The sequence below is a fragment of the Cyprinus carpio genome, chromosome A6, assembly GCF_018340385.1.
Source record: "Cyprinus carpio isolate SPL01 chromosome A6, ASM1834038v1, whole genome shotgun sequence".
NCBI classification, from domain to species: domain Eukaryota; kingdom Metazoa; phylum Chordata; class Actinopteri; order Cypriniformes; family Cyprinidae; genus Cyprinus; species Cyprinus carpio.
The window spans coordinates 33,386,147-33,404,013 of record NC_056577.1 but is presented as its reverse complement, the minus strand read 5'-3'; the positions used below and the strand labels follow the sequence as shown (position 1 = coordinate 33,404,013).

The following is a 17,867-nucleotide window of genomic DNA, read 5'->3' as shown; positions in this document are numbered from 1 at the left end:
TGTATCTCAGACAAATATTGTCCGATACTAACAAACCATACATCAATGGAAAGCTTATTTATTCAGATTATGTATAAATCTCAATCTCAGAAAATTGTCCCTTATGATTGGTTTTGTGTTCCAGAGTCAAATATAATACAGAAACAAGATTGGAGAGGGTTAAAGGTCAGAATTTCAGAAAAAGAGTCTACAGTTGATAGAAACAAACCTCATCCAACAAACAAGATGAATTAAAAAAATAAGCCTAAAACTACAAAAAAGAGCCAAAGAAGAGCAAACAGACAAAGAGGGACAAAATAACGAGAGATGAGTGAGATTCACAATGACACAGGCGGTAAAACAGACTAGTGTGAGTTCAGTTCTAAGAGCTAATTGAACAAGTCAAGCGTAGAATTAATACCACAAATGGCCCGCCATCAATCCTTATTAGGGGCTTGACCTAAATTATATTCAATGCCATAAACTTTTGGGTGCATATGGTCCGTTTCACCGCTCTAAGCACAATATATTGCATCATTCATTTATCTGTTTAAGGAGTTTCCCTTTATAAGAAGGATAAAAGTGAGAAATTATGAGAAATCTCATGTCATCTGTCAAGATCATGTCTGAGTCATAATTCACCCCCAAAAAACAGAAGAAATATAATATTGTTACACTGTCACCCAACAAACACACTGTCCCGTATAAATCAATGAAAAACACTAATAATAGCATTACACATTATTTTCTTTTGTAAAATGATTAAAAATATCAGAATTCACTGCAGTATTTGTTACATGGTCCATGTTTATATTACAGTGCAAAATGAGTTTCCTCTGTTGTGTAGATAATAATGAAATTGAAAGACTGACACCTGTGTAGATGTTCAGCTACATAAAGTTGTTTTGAAAGTATTTTATTTATTTTTTATTTTTTTACGATTTGCAAGGTTCCAATATTGTATTGCTGTAGAAATGTAGCAAATTTCTGTCTTCCTCAGTTTTGTCATTTCTTTTAGAACTTAAGCTTACAAAACAGTTTTTAGAACTGCAGATATAAAATATAAACGTGCAAACTGGCCTGTAGGTACATAGAGTTTTGGCGGTGATTGTCTGATATCAGTGTAGTCAGTGAATGCCTTTTGTGCCAAAGCAGTGACTGCATAGACTGCTGTTGTGCTCACTGTGTGAAGAATTTTGGTCCTTGGCAATTTTAAAAAAACTTTGCAGTATTTTGATGCATAATTATGTCTCATTACTCATTCTTGTGTCCCTCCATGAAAGGACAATTTTGACTGTTCACACTGCACTTTTCCATACAATGAAAGCACACTGTGTTTAGGAGCACCATGAATAACTGAATAACTGAATAAATGAAGCATCATAAAAGAAGTCTATACAACTTGCCCTCCAGCATAGCTGTCAAATCTTATTCATGCTTCTGCATATTAAACCTGGTGCAGCACAGTACATGCAGTGCTCGGAAAGATCATGATTTTGCTTTGTTTATAAAAAAAAAAGAAAAAAAGATTAGACTAGCTAATATTTTTTTTTCAACTTTATAATATTTTTTGTAAATTATTATTTGTTTTAAATTATTTATTATTTTATTATATTGCTAAATATTTTTTTCATTTTTTTTTTTTTATATAATACGAGTTAAAGGGATAGTTGTCATAATTTGAAAATTATGTGATAATTTAGTCACCCTCATGTTGTTCTGAACCTGTATGCATTTTGAAGAATGTTGGTAACCAAACAGTTTTGATTACCATTGACTTCCATGGTAAAACAAACAAACAATGGAAGTCAATGGGAACAGAAACTGACTATATCTTTAAAAGGAACACATTTCTGGTTTGGTCTGAAAGGGTACTTTAACTTGAATAAAAGTTTAAATTTTGATCTGTTTCTTTCACAAATCTATTGCATGGCTTCAGAAGACATTTTAATATAAAGCATAAGTATGGACTACTTTTATGATGCTTTTTGTCTTTTTGTGATCTTGTCGGCCGACTAGTAACTGTATTATTTTGTGCAGCCTGGACATTCAGCTAAACTACTTCTTCTGTTCTCCATAAATACGTATTTGGAATGACACAAAGCTGAACACTTAACAATTTAATCAAAAGACTTTTATTCTTTAAATCAGCCAATTAAATGCATGCACACAACATCACTGGCAGCAAAGAACCCGTTCTAAACTGCCTTAAAAAATCAGCTAGATGTCTTAGTAGTCAGGATGTAATGCAAAAACACTGAACTCATCTGTGTCTAGATGCATTTTTAAAAAAAGTTTATTTCATTTCTTCTTGTTCATCACTCTTTCATTTTATCTCTCTCTCTGGTTCTGCTTTCCTCTCCTTCTCTTAGAGTGAGTAATTAAGTAATTATGCAGACTGTGCATTTAATTGCGCCGCTGATGAGCGCTAGCGTGTCCCCGGAGCCTCGCTCGTCTCGTGTTTTAACACACGTTTTCTCGGCTGCTCATGTATTTTCTTTCGTATTGCTGGTCGGGGGCTCGAGTCTGAATTCTGTGTTAATTCTTTCTTCCGGGAGAACATAGGCTTAGCTCCCACTGTCTGTGCAAAATCTTCCCCAGAATCGGAGAGCGGCGGGTACGCAGCGTGCTGATTTGTGCGAGAGTTTTATCCAACCTACAGTTCAGAAGGACACTAAGACGTCTATTTAAAGTGAGCTGGAGCTTTGAGATTAAAGCCGTATTGTGTAACCCGGCAGATATTATAAAAATGAACAGGTCACCATAGTGACTAGCTGATGTGTGTGTGTGTGTGTGTGTGTATTTCATCAGTTCAGCAACATTTATTTGCTTCCTACATGCAGATCATGCAGTCTGTGAAGAGCACTGAATCCTGAGGGAATACCACCGGTTGATTAAAAACAATGATAAAAAAAATTAAAAATCAAATAATAATAATAACAAATAATAATAATATTTAAATATTTATACAAAATCTAAATAAAATGTAATTTAATATATAATTTTTATATGGTTTATATGACTTAAAAATGTAAATATATTGTATACTGTTTGTGTATCCATCAGCAAGCCTGCATATTTATTTAATGGCAAAAATGGGTGAATCTTATGAAAACATGTCTGGGTCATCTGAAAATGAAAGAAAATAAATTATATTTGTCATACATTTTAAGGCCCCAATTAAAAATACATTTTGATTTAGGAGATGTTTTTTTTTTTTTTTTTTCAAAAGCAGAAAAATCATATCAATATTATATTGATCATTTATTATAGTATCGTATCGTATCATATAATATCATATCGTACCGTACCGTATCGTATCGTATAACTTGCAAATAATAAAATTTTTACTGAATTATGACCCGGACATGATCTTGACATATTGCATAAGATTCACAAATAACTTCTCACTTTTATCCTTCTTATAAAGGGAATATTCTGAAACAAGTTAATAAATGATGCGATATATTGTGCTTGGAAGGGTGGAACGGACAATATGCACACAAATGTTTATGGCATTAAATATAATTTAGGTCAGGCCTTTAATAAGGAGCTAAAGTGTTACTTGAAAGAAGTAATCTCTGATAACATAACTCGTGTTACCCCAACAATGGTTAGCGATTGCTTAGCCACTGATTCACACACTCATAGAACACACAGGTTGTTGATCTCACCAGCAGGATCTCGATGCAGCCCAGGATGTACATGGCTCCAGCAAAGGTGGTGCCCAAGTAGAAGCAGATGCCTACAGCTCCACCAAACTCGGGGCCCAGAGAACGAGAGATCATGTAATAGGAGCCTCCAGCTGTTGATGCAAACAGAAAACCCTTTTAGGAAGCTTTAATTTGAGGAAGTTATGATCTGCTGGGATATTAATGAAGCATTCTGATTTTGACAGCTCAGAAAAATAGCACAATACAACCCACAATCACAACTTCCTGTTTCTTGGAAAATATTAAGCATGCTTATAGAGAGTCTTTTAGCACTATAGAGATAATAGCAGCCTATTTCTGATGAACAACGGATGGGGAACCGAACCCGGCAATTTCACCTCACCTCTGCTCTCCTCCAATCAGGAGATGAGATCGAGTCGGTCATTAGGACAGCCAATTATGAATACATAAATACAGCTTTGAGGATATTGCTGTCTGCTTATTGCTAGGAGTTATTGTTGCTACGGTGACCGCTTCCTGTTGCCAGGACGACCCACATGCACATGTTAAGCTCTAGCAGGGACTTGCTTACCTGGCACTACGCCATTTGTGGCAATGGCACTCATGGAGATGGCAGTGAGCATCGTCTAGAAGAAATCACACCGAAGGAGAGAAAAGATGAGTTGATTAGTTGAATAAGAACATTTTAAATTCATTAGAAAGAATAATAATGCCAGGATGATACATCAGCATAACAATAGCACCAAACTACTTACTACCGCAGTGCATCATGATTTCTGAGATTATGTACAAAATAATGACAAGAAAATGTTTTGTCCTGAAAAGTAAAAACAAGCATTCTGATTCATACGCAAATGATTCCTATGAATTCTCACAGAAGTTAATAGTTTGAATCAGTCTGATGAATCCTTCACTGGGTGAACTACTCTGATTCAGTGAATCAACATCTGATTTACTTACTGAACTCTAGGTTTCATTACTTTGGCATCAGATCGATGGATAGATGGATGGATGATAGACAGACAGAGATTCTGATTCGTGAGGAAATGATTCCCATTAACAGGTTCTTTTAAATGAATCATTCAAAAAGACTCACAGAAGTTAAAAGTTTGAATCAGTCTGATGAATCCTTCACTGAATCAACTAACTACTCTGATTGATTCAGTGAATCAACATCTGATTCACTTGGATGGATAGATAGATAGATAGATAGATAGATAGATAGATAGATAGATAGATAGATAGATAGATAGATAGATAGATCTGGAGATAAAGCGGGAGACTGTGAAAGCAGGAAGGTGTTTAATGTTGATCTATAGTTGTGTCAGATCGCCTTGATTAAAGCAATTTAGTAGAACTGAAAGTACCAGAATAAATCTGATCTTGTTTGAAACCTCTTCTGTCTCCTTAAAGGATGAGATGTCTCCTTATAGCGCTGCACTGAGCCAAAGCAATTGTAAAACGTCCTTGAGATTAAAGCCATCTTTAAAGCAGCACTGAGCTATCTCCAGAAATGCAAATGCATCTATTTTGGAGGAAAGGGAACGAGCTGATGCCGTCAGACTGACACTTCTTTAGAAAGTGACATGAAACATACAGACAGAAACAAATGAGTGTTTCAATCAATAGAGAAAGAGAGAAAGAAAGATTCTACTCTATATTACTAGATGAAAGAATCGTTTTCAGACGAACCTGTTTTTTGTGTTTCTCATTATTTGTCTATAAACACCCTTTAATTCTGTTAAAATCACTGTAATGTACCAGACATCTTGGGGCTGATTGCCTTGGAAATGTGTGAACACATACGTCACTGTCAGAGAGATGTGACAGACGCTTACACATACATACAAAACTGTGCAAAGCAAAATCATTTCCGATCCACTGTGTGAATTATTACATAACAGCTTTAAATAGAGAGCGAATAAAGACGTCTCCTCCTTCTCAAATGTTTCTCCTGAGAAAAACACCCCAGTACTCTCAGGAGATACATCTGAGACAAAGTTGATGCTTAAATGAAACATAAATGAGCCCAGATAGATGAGCTATGAACAACCTCTGAGCAATACACTGTGTGTTGAATTAGACTTGAATCAGTGTATGATCAGCAGTTTTCTCTCTGATTGATGCTAAGTGTTTTATCTTGACAATAACTGAGACTCATGTGAGATCTGGTCCATTTCCACCCACACAAACACACACACAAGTCCACTGACAATTCAGAAACGCTCGTCATATCATCACATAACTCCATATGCTAATCACATGCTGGCTGAAGCCTCTGATTGGACGATGAAGGGCACCGGCTGCTTGAACTAGTTTCCCCAGCCAATCACACCATCTGCCTTCAGTGGAGTGAGCCAATAATATGAGACAGATACTATGACAACCAACCGAAAGGTTTAGAAAACAATATCGAATGAATAAATGGCCCAGATTACATATTGCGTAGTTGACATTTACATGAGGGATTCATAACACAGAGTTATCATTTTATTCTGCAGTATTTTATTTTCATTTATGCTAATGAACATCTAATATGGAGATGAAACATGAGAAGAACAAACTTCTGTGTAAATCACTCAATTCAGTTAAATGCAATAATTTACATAAGAATGTTGTACAATCAGTCTAAATTTTAGCAAGATTTTTTTTCCAGTTTTTTTGTTTTGTTTCATAAACGAGGCCCATAACCTTTAAAAATAAATAATATTTAATAAAATAAAAATAATTAAAACGATTTAATTAAAACGAAGAAAATTTTTAACTTTATAAATGCATTTACTGTCATTTTTGATCAATTTAATGCATCCTTGCTGAATAAAATCTTTTGCATGGTACTGTACACACAAAAACTCAAATTATTTATTTGTTAGTAAGTTTCGCAGTTCAAGGTGTGTGTCTCCTCACTGTTACTCAGCAACTGAGTGCCGGCAATATTTGGCCCCTGGAGAGGAGGAATTTACATAATCGAATGACACATCAGAAATTGAATTTAATACAGCTGAGCTCAGGAAACACAAGAGTAGAAATGGAGGGAAACGTGCATTTTTTCTTTTGCACAAAGATCTGAGTGTGGAAATTGAACCTCATATGGTTGTATAATCAACATTTCTCTCTTTTTGGCTTCCATTGTCGATTGAGATTGAGCAATGCATTCTGGGACTGCCTTAGAATTTGGCCAATTCTCGTTAGGTTTTGGAACGGAGCCACTGTTTCAGTGTTAATTTGATTTCATCTACATCACTGAATACACAACAGTCAATTCATATTCATGTATTAATACATTCCCATGAATAATTTAATAATTTCACATCGTCACGATCCATAAATACCCAAAGCACTGTCTGTCATCCGCCTGTCAATATTTCTGTGCCTGCCGACTATTTATAAAGTGGATCAATGCTGTTGTTTGTCCTTTAATGAATCATTTCTGCATTTCTAACGTCTTCAGTCTGTCTTAAAGACGCGAGCGTCTCCATCTCTGTGATGGATGAAAGAATCAGCGTTCTCTCCTCCTCTCCATCTGTTGCCATGAGAGAATGAACGCAATGAAAAGCAAGCGACAGGCGCCTGGCAGTGAGCTGGTAGTTTCAGATGACATCGATAGCGTCTCGCTACTTCTAATTATGATGCATATATTCGCTCATTCAGAAAGCGCAGGCGGATGTTGAGGTGTCGCTCACGCCACCCTGAACCGCTGTCGATTCTGCTGACGGTGTGGACAGGCAGATAAATCACACACACAGTTTTCAAAGGCGTTTGCTCAGATGGACTGGAAGTCACTGAGATGCACCAAGCAAACGTCATCTAGTCATGTTTTCATGCACATCTGCAGAAACGTCTCTGAGGCCTTGATTTAAAGGATTTTGTAAAGCCTTCATTATCTCTTAGTGTCTCTGATGGCTGTGGCTTTTCACATAACGTGCTTGGGTTTTAAAACATGTAAGAAACTTCAGGTTTTAATGTATTCATAAAGCAACACTGCTGTCAATTTATCTGCCTGTTGCATTTTATGAGTTTCAGAACTTATATCATGTATGTTATGAATCTCACTAAACCTGTTAAGAGCAGTGCAACCCAGTGACAAAAGTGTCATTAACTAAAATTATTTAAAATATCTTTTGTTCTTTGAAATAAAGCTGAAATAAAATAAAACAAACAAAACAATTACTAAACAAATTACTAACTGAAATAAAAAAAAATAGAGATATATATTTAACAAAACTATTAAAACTTGCAAAAGCACATAATAAAATTACTAAAAATTACAATTAGCACTCTGAAAATATAAAAATAAAAGCTAATTTAAAATATCAATAAAAAAGAAACGAATTACTATATTATGTTTTGCATAAAAAAACAAAGAACTTTTTGATATTTTGAATGTTTGGTTACCAACAGTCTTCAAAATTTCTTGTGTTCAACAGAAGAAAGAAACTCGTACAGGTTTGGAATGACGTGAGGGTGAGTAAATGATGACAGAATTTAAATTTTTGGGTGAACTATCCCTTTAAATGTCATGAAAATAATGCAATGCAATGCAAAAAAAAAAGTCCTAAAAAGTCTGATCATACTTTTTTTTTTAGCTACTTTCATATTTTCATATTGAGGCAATGAAATCCTTTAAAACAAGACTAAAAATGTCACTAGAGCAACTAGAGAGACATAAGAAAAGAAAGAAAGATGGCCTACAATGACAACTGGGTGACATCCTACAGGCTGTTCTGTGCATCGGTGTGCGTGCATGCGAAACGAAATGCTAAAACTATTAAACCTATCAAAACTGTTTATGACATTTTGAAATTATTATATTTTTCTCCCCTCTTGACATCAAATGTAGAGAGATTTACACACATTTAGTGAGCACATTATATAAGCCCTGATCATAAATACAGTTTCCAACAGCTTATTAACTGCTGTCAGTTTATTAGACAATCAGAATACACTATGCATGTCAACACACACAGTGTATTCAGATAAAACAGCATGCTGACCTAAATACCTGCAGCAGGACGATTGATAGAGGACTCGTTTGAAGTTAAAAACATCTTAATAATGGATTTGTCTCTTACAAACACAGTTTTTGGCTTCACTGGATGTTAACTGATGTACTGGAGTGCTGTGGATTACTTGTGGATTATTGTGATGTTTTTATCAGCTGTTTGGACTCATATTGACGGCACCCATTCACTGCAGAGGATCAATTGGTTAGCAAGTGATGTAATGTTAATTTTTCCCAAATCTGTTCCAATGAAAAAACTAACTCATCTACATCTTGGATGGCCTGATGGTGAGTCATTTTTATTTTTGGGTGGAGTATTCCTTTAAGATCTGCATGTGATTTAACCTCAGTGTGGATGTGTGTATACTAGCTATTTTAATGCATCTCACACTACGAGAGTAGTATTGTAGTATGTTATTTCAAACTCAACCAGAGGATGTGTATGTGAGAAAGAGTGAAAGAGAGATGAAGAAATAGAAAATAGTGAGATGCCTGAGCTCATGATAAAAATAGCACTTCCACGGGTGCTGGAGAATCTAGGTTGCACATCCAAACCTAGCATGCTGAAGTGCATGTGTGCAGGCAACAGGAGGCCTGCACACGGACGAAACACATGCGTGCTAATCAGCAGGTCTTTGAGAATGTAATGGCATGCAAATGTGGGACATAAGACACTTGCATCAGCTGTGTGCATGTGGCAGAGTGATATCTTAATTGTTTAGTTTATATGTTGCAATTATATTCAAGTTGAAAATAATTTGTCAATTTATAGGGACAATGCAACCCAGAATCAAAAGCAGTATTGTTATTGCTAACTAAAATTAAAACATTTTGTTAATTGACATGAAGCTGAAATAAAATAAAATATAAATATTAGATTACAAACCAAAAAATAAATAAATAAATAAAAAATAAACAAAAATGTAAACAACCAAAAATTTCAAAATAAGTTGAAGTTGAAGTACTAGACACTGAAATGAAACAAAAAAGTACTAAACTAAACTAAAACTAACTAAAGCTGAAAAAAAAAAAACTATTTAGAAATATTATTTAAAAACAAAAACTAATAAAAATCACAGGCTGGCAAATAAAAGTACTAAAAATGTAAATAAAATTAAAATAAAAACTGAAAATATTAAAATAAAAGCTAATTAAAAAAACAAACACTAATAAAAATGACAAACTGGCACATAACAAAAAATAAAAATAAAAATTAAATTAAAACTATAAAAACAAAAGCTAATTCAAAATATTAACAAAAACAACTAATTACTATATTAATTATGTTTTGCATAACAAAAATGAAGCGTAATTTAAAGACCATTTAGATGTTTCAAAGTGTGCCATTTTCATTAAAGTTAAGTCCATTTTCATCTCAGATTTCTATTGCATAGAAATGTGTGACTGACCGTGGAGCAGCACATGAGCACGATGATGAAGGCCTCAATGACGCCGCCGATGCCCACCATCCACGTCATCCTGAGAAACAGAATCACACCCAGGATGTTCTGCAGGCAGGGCAGGTAGACGCCCATCAGCGTTCCCATCCGCGGAGCCTGGCAACACACACACACACACACACACACACACACACACACACACACACACACACACACACACACACACACACACACACACACACACACACACAGCAGTCTATTAGTACAACATCAATATCTGATTAGATCTGTTCTGTTGATCAGGTTCATGTTTTCATTTCTCTGTTAAGCAAACATAAAACATGCTCTGCTCTCTCGGCTGTAAAAGCAATAATGCAACTGTTGATGTTCTGATAAAAAGAGAGAAAGATAGTGAGTCCATGAAAAACCTGGAAATATCATGCAATATTAAACTTGAACTCCAAACCAGGATAATATTAATGCATAACAATTAAAATGTAAGAATTCACAGAAATCTATATAGTCTGAGAGAGCTTAAGTTATGCTCCATTCTAAAAGTTTTAGTAGGCTAGAAATGGCTCTTTTTAAATGCAATATCAATAAAATGATTTTTAAAAATCCTTGTCTGGTAATCACAAATTATGGAAATGGCAAGTCATTGGTCAAGATGTCTGGGAACACTTTAAATCTCCTGTGCTCCAGACATGAATGCGATTGTTAGCTGTTACTTTACTAAGTCATCAGATGAGCTTGGGCAATAAAAAAAATGGACCAGAGTCATACCTAAAAAACAGAATATTACAGAGATTTTTCACCTGAGATTAAGAACAACTGCTTGGAACACCTTAGCAACCACTCAGAACATCCTAGTAATCACACAGAACACCCTAGCAACTATTTAGAACACCCTGGCAACAACAAAGAACACCCTATAAACCATTCAGAACATCATAACCACTTACAAGACCCTAGCAACCAACCAGAACACCCTAGCAACTATTCAGAACACCCAAGCAACCACAAAGAGCACCCTATAAACCATTCAGAACATCATAACCACTTACAACACCCAAGCAAACGTTCAGAACATCCTAGCAACCAACCAGAACACCATAGCAACAACCCTGAACACCCTACCAACTATTCAGAACACCCTGGCAACCACAAAGAGCACCCTATAAACCATTCAGAACATCATAACCACTTACAAGACCCTAGCAACCAACCAGAACACCCTAGCAACTATTCAGAACACCCTAGCAACCACAAAGAACACCCTATAAACCATTCAGAACATCAAAACCACTTACAACACCCAAGCAAACGTTCAGAACATCCTAGCAACCAACCAGAACACCATAGCAACAACCCTGAACACCCTAGCAACTATTCAGAACACCCTAGCTACCACAAATAACACCCTATAAACTATTCAGAACACACTAGCAACCACACAGAACACCTTATCAAACATACATAACGCTAACATCATGGCTGTGAGTTCTGCATGAGCAAACACCACTCACATTTACTTCAGAAAAAGTAAATATCCAGTTACTTTTATAATATATATTATGAGTCACATACGGTGCAGCAATGCAGTTTAAACACTGTGATCAACACAACTGCAAATCAGTATAAACACATGACCCTTCTCTCCCTGCCAATAAACATTCACTGTCATTGTGTTTACTGTGTGTAGTGCATATTTCAAGGGCTTTCAAAGATCAGTAAGAGCCATTTTGATATTCAGAGAGAAAGTGTGTGTGTGTGTGTGTGTGTGTGTGTGGATGGCCAGTAATTACTAACACACAGTGAGTAAAGGTCTGCCAGCTGGATAAATGGTGAGTGAGTGTGTGTCCGTGTGCATGTCCATCAACGCGGCATCCAGAAACACTCAAATACGTCCCGTCCCTGTTCAAGGACATCGTCAATAAAATGCAATTATCCCAGCTACCAAAAAAGGTCAGACAGGAAAAGTCAGTTCAGCAGGCTGGAAAGATCCACAGCGGATGACAGCACTACAAGGTACAGGATGACCACACACACACACACACACACACACACACACACACACACACACACACACACACACACACACACACACACACACAGTCTCAAGGGCTTGTGAAAGCACTTTTCAATTCACACAGTTGATTAAATGTGATTTAATGGGCATCTGAGTGAATCCCTCGTGACTCTGTGGAGTTCAGACCTGAAAACATGCACTGAATAACTGAGCAGCGTTCACAAACTCACTTTACTGTAAATACCATAAGGACAGTGTGCAAACAGACTTTGACATTTTCTGAAGGAAATATTGAGTGTTACTGTGCCAGGCTGTTGATATGTGGTTGCTAAGGTGTTCTCTTCTGGGTGGTTGCTATGTGTTTTTTGGTCCCTAAATGACTCAGATCCCTTCTTCAGTGTGGGATTTTCTGAACCGGTTCTATAGTGCAGCTGATAAAACTCATAATTCTGAAGGCAAAACATAAAAAGTGCATGCATTATTCAAAACTAACACTATTCTTAACAGTAGCCACAGTAAAATCAAATGGAAAAATCTGGAAGTATTGCGGCAAATAATATAGATGATTAGCTTCTTAGCATGTAGTTCTTTTTGAACATGTTAATCTTTGAAGTACCATGTAAATACCATGGTACATGGCACAGATATATGGACATCCAACTGAGCACACATGCGTTTATATCTGATGTCTTACAGCGGCTATGAATATGACTCATGCAGTTAGAATCTACGGCCAGAACTATATGTTTTATAAATTAGAGTTAATTACAGTAATTGTTGCTAACTATTATATTTGGGAGACAATCTGACATGCTAAAAGGAGCAAAGACAATGAGAACCGCAGAGAGAGAAGATGCTTCCCTCCGGCATATTTTTAACCTTCATAACAGACTGAGAATAGAGCCCTTCAGATGGGAAACACACTCTCTCTCTCACACTCACACACACACACACACACACACACACACACACACACACACACACACACACACACACACACACACACACACACACACACACGCACACACACACACATACCAGAACAAGTCATCCGTATGCTCAAAGTGACAGCAGTTGGCAAACTGGGAAACAAGACTTTTAATTTAATTAACCTGAAATAAATAAGAAGGCCTGAATAATGCATGCCATTAAATTCAATATCAGCCATGTAAATACGCAATTCTGTGTGGGATAATTTGATTTCTGAAGCAAGGATTAATTTCAGTATTAATGTAATCTAATATAATGTGGCGTTATGCATCACGTCAAAACAGGTCCCAAATTAAGTGAACCTCACACATATAAAAATAAACATGCAATAATTAAGAATTACGCTTTTTATGAAATATGCATATATAAAACAAAATTAAATTAAAATAATTTTTAATACTTAACATTTTCAAAATAATTGTAATAATGTAATAATGTAATTAATAATAACTGAATAAATAATAATAAAATTATAATAATTTAAAAATTACTGAAAAATATAATAATAATAATAATAGTAGTAATAATAATTCAATAATTCGAGCCACAAAGTTTTTTAGATTTTATTTTCTGTTTTCATTTTAAATTGAAAGTTGTAGAAATTTTGTTGTTTTTCTTTTCTTTTTTATGTCTACAAATTTTTAAGTTTTAGTTTTTAGTTTGTTTATTTGTTTTAGTTATTTTAGTTATTTTTAGTACTTCATCTTAAACTAAAGGAAAAAAATAGATAGATAGACTTTTCTATCTATCTATAGATAGAGTTGTTTTTCTTTTCTTTTTTGTCTACAAAGTTTTTTTTAAGTTTTACTTTTTAGTTTTAGTTATTTTAGTACTTCAGCTTAAACTAAATGACAAATGTTGCCTTGGATTTTATGTATTATTTTTAGATTTTATTATATTTCAGTTAATATTTAAGTCATGAAAATTATTTAGTTTTAGTTAATGCTAATAACGCTGACCAGCAGTGTTCTTCTTAAAGGAGTCCCTCATTCCCTCCACATGAGGTGCATCTCCTCCAGACCCACGAGCAGCACTCCTCCTGAACGCTACAGTGAATCCAGGCGGAGGAAAGCAGATCTTCTTTGTCATTTTGACATTCTTCTATCCATGCTAATGTGCAGCACCTCTTGCCTGATGTCTGATGAATATTAATCAGATTTACTGTCTGTGCCCCGCAGTGTTTGCCTGAGCTTGCATCTCAATAATGTCCTTCTTTCTCGCAATCGTTTTTCCAGCTTTTGACTTGATGACAGTGAAAGAATTATTTCTGCATATTTATTCATTCCATGACAGAATTTGCATAAAACTGGACACCAAGAGCCAGAGCCACACTGCCAGAACCAGAACTCAAATGAGTTTAAATCAAATTAAAATGTTATTTATCACACACAACCACACAAAACACAAAGAATATATATATATATATATATATATATATATATATATATATATATATATATAAACATTAGATATAGGCTGGCCTATGCAGTGTATATAGTGTATAAAAAGTATGTAACAGTATGTTAATATTTGTTATTATTAATATTTATTAATAGTTATAATTATGTTCATATTTATTAAAACATCTATTACACAGTATGTAACGGTATGTTAATATTTATTAAATATTAATTATATTAAAATGTATTAAAACATTCATTATGTAAAATGTAACAATACATTAATATTTGTTAAATATTTACTGTTCATATTTATAAAAAAAATAATAATGTAGTAGCTATGTAACAGTATGTTAATATTTGTTAAATAGTTATTATTGCATTCAAATTTATTAGAATATCCATTATGCATTATGTAACAAAATCTTTATATTTATTAAATATTTATTATGTTCATATTTATTAAAACAATTATTATGTAGCGTATGTTACAGGACGCTAATATTTAGTAAATATTTTTATTATATTCATCTTTATTAAAACATTCATTTTGTGGCATGTAACAGTATGTTAAATGTTAATATTATTAACTATAAATTACAAAAGTATAAATAACTGTACTATTGTATTTGGTGTTTGTTAAGGTTAGCATCACTTTTACTATTGCTTACGGAAGATATTGAAAATGGAATATAAAACAGGCAAAAAAAAAAAAAAAAAAGGCACAATATCATAGATTTCAGGTTAGATACTTGGATCTTACCAACCTGACACCTAGCAACCATTCAGAATACCTTAGCAACCACATATCAGTGCCCTGGCAAATCACCCAGTGCATCCTAGCATCATGGTGGCGAGTTTTTCATTATAAACGACTCATATATCATATTACATATATTAGAGTGCTTTCTTTTGCTAAATGACAACTGAAATGAAACACAGTGATGTACAGAATGGTCAAGGCTGCTACTGTATAGGTTTCATTCAGGAAATGTGTGTCAAGCTAAGATTACCCTTCACTTCTCAAATAACAGTACAGCTGTGCTTTCTGAAAACCTGTTCCACTCCATTCCCTGCCTGAGCATCCATGATTAACAGCAAAACACAACAAAAAGACTAACAAAACCTCCTCCCTCATCCACTTTCATTGCATCACTCTAATTCTGAGAGTTTGCAGCTCATGAGGCGAGGAGTGAGTGAGACGGGTCCAGTCAGCAGTTAGTGATAAAAACATGCTGTCGCCACAGAAACGCTGGCTGAGCTGGAGTTTGGGGTCGAGATTCAATATCAGACATATAATTAACGAAACAAGACCCAGACACAGAACAGTCTTCCAGACGCTCTTCAACTTCACGAGAAATTACTGTATATTATTATCAGCAGAGCTGCTGGTAAAACAATCACAGCAGTACTGAAAATGACATTATGATAAAAAAAATAATAATGAATTATTTAGTAATATAAAAACATATAAAGAAAATAATAAGAAACAACAACAACAATAATAAATATATTATATATGAAATATTTTATAATATTTAACCTAATATTTCTTTTATCAAAAGTCCATTCATTTGTAGCAGTGTTATTTTAGTATCACTGTGCTATACAGTTTTTTATGAATAATGTGCATTATTCTATTTGTATATTTTTGTATTGTATATTTTATTATTTGTTTTTGACTTTTTTTTGCTATTTTTAAATAATGAATAACACAACACAACATAACATAACATAAGATAACATAACATAACATAACATAACATAACATCACATGAAATAAACATAAACATAAACATAAACATAAACATAACATAACATAACATCACATCACATCACATCACATCACATCACATAACATCACATGAAATAAACATAAACATAAACATAACATAACATAACATAACATAACATCACATCACATCACATCACATCACATAACATAACATCACAACACATCACATCACATCACATCACATCACATAACATCACATGAAATAAACATAAACATAAACATAACATAACATAACATAACGTAACATGAAATAAACATAAACATAAACATAACATAACATCACATCACATCACATAAACATAACATCACATGAAATAAACATAAACATAAACATAACATAACATAACATAACATAACATAACATAACATAACATAACATAACAACATGACATAAACATAACATAACATAACAAACATAACATAACAACATAACAACATATAACATAACATAACATAACAACATAACAACAAAACAACATAACATATAACATAACATAACATAACATAACATAACAACATGACATAAACATAACATAACATGATATAAACATAACATAACATAACAAACATAACATAACAACATAACAAACATAACATAACAACATAACAACATATAACATAACATAACATAACAACATAACAACAAAACAACATAACAACATATAACATAACAACATAACAAACATAACATAACAACAAAACAACATAACAACATATAACATAACATAACAACATATAACATAACATAACATAACATAACATAACATAACATAACATAACAACAAAACAACATAACAACATATAACATAACATAAACATAACATAACATAACCTAACAAAACATAACAAAATAAAAACAAAAACAACATAAACAACATATAACATAACATAACATAACATAACATAACATAACATAACATAACAACATAACAACAAAACAACATAACAACATATAACATAACATAACATAACATAACATAACATAACATAACAACATAACAACAAAACAACATAACAACATATAACATAACATAACATAACATAACATAACATAACATAACATAACATAACATAATATTTTACAAAATGTTTTTGCATTCTTTTACGCAGAAAATAATTTTGTTTTCATCAAATATTTGATTAACTTTAATGTTTTGTCAACAATTGCATTTCAGAAGATTTCTGCTGGCTTTTCTTCTTTGCCAGTCTTATTAACCTGTAGGACAAAAAGAAATCCCTTATTCTGTCAGATGAATTTCACGTGTGCAAGTGAATGCGCTGCTGGGAATAGGCCTCAACATGAAGACTGACCCTAACAAAAATCAATAAAGGAAAGTTTTTTCTCATTAAAAGTTTGAGGTTGTGCTCAGTTGAACTGCAGGAACATATTTATCCAACAGAACTCCAACAGGGACGCCATGAACCTGAAGACAACCTGCCGTACCCACTGCAGTCAGAACAGATCGGCACACTTAAACCTCTGAGAACGATGAGAATATAATGAAGCACTCTTCACCTCCTAAAGATTACCAACACAATCCTCTGTCAGATTCTGGAAGTTTAGACCCGCACAACAACGTCATTTAGCCACCAAAGAG

General features: G+C 33.9%; 1 protein-coding gene across 5 annotated transcripts in view; it reads right to left on the bottom strand.

Annotated features, from left to right (window-relative positions):
* The window catches only part of slc12a5a (solute carrier family 12 member 5a), a 137,981-nt gene that overhangs the window by 19,983 nt on the left and 100,131 nt on the right, over positions 1 to 17,867 (bottom strand). For all 5 annotated transcript variants that reach the window (XM_042759097.1, XM_042759098.1, XM_042759093.1 and 2 more), the window contains 3 exons: positions 10,065 to 10,211; positions 4,225 to 4,279; positions 3,654 to 3,784 (listed from right to left, as the gene is read on the bottom strand). In XM_042759097.1, coding sequence (XP_042615031.1) covers positions 3,654 to 3,784; positions 4,225 to 4,279; positions 10,065 to 10,211 — 333 coding nt within the window. The remainder of the gene's footprint in view (positions 1 to 3,653; positions 3,785 to 4,224; positions 4,280 to 10,064; positions 10,212 to 17,867) is intronic.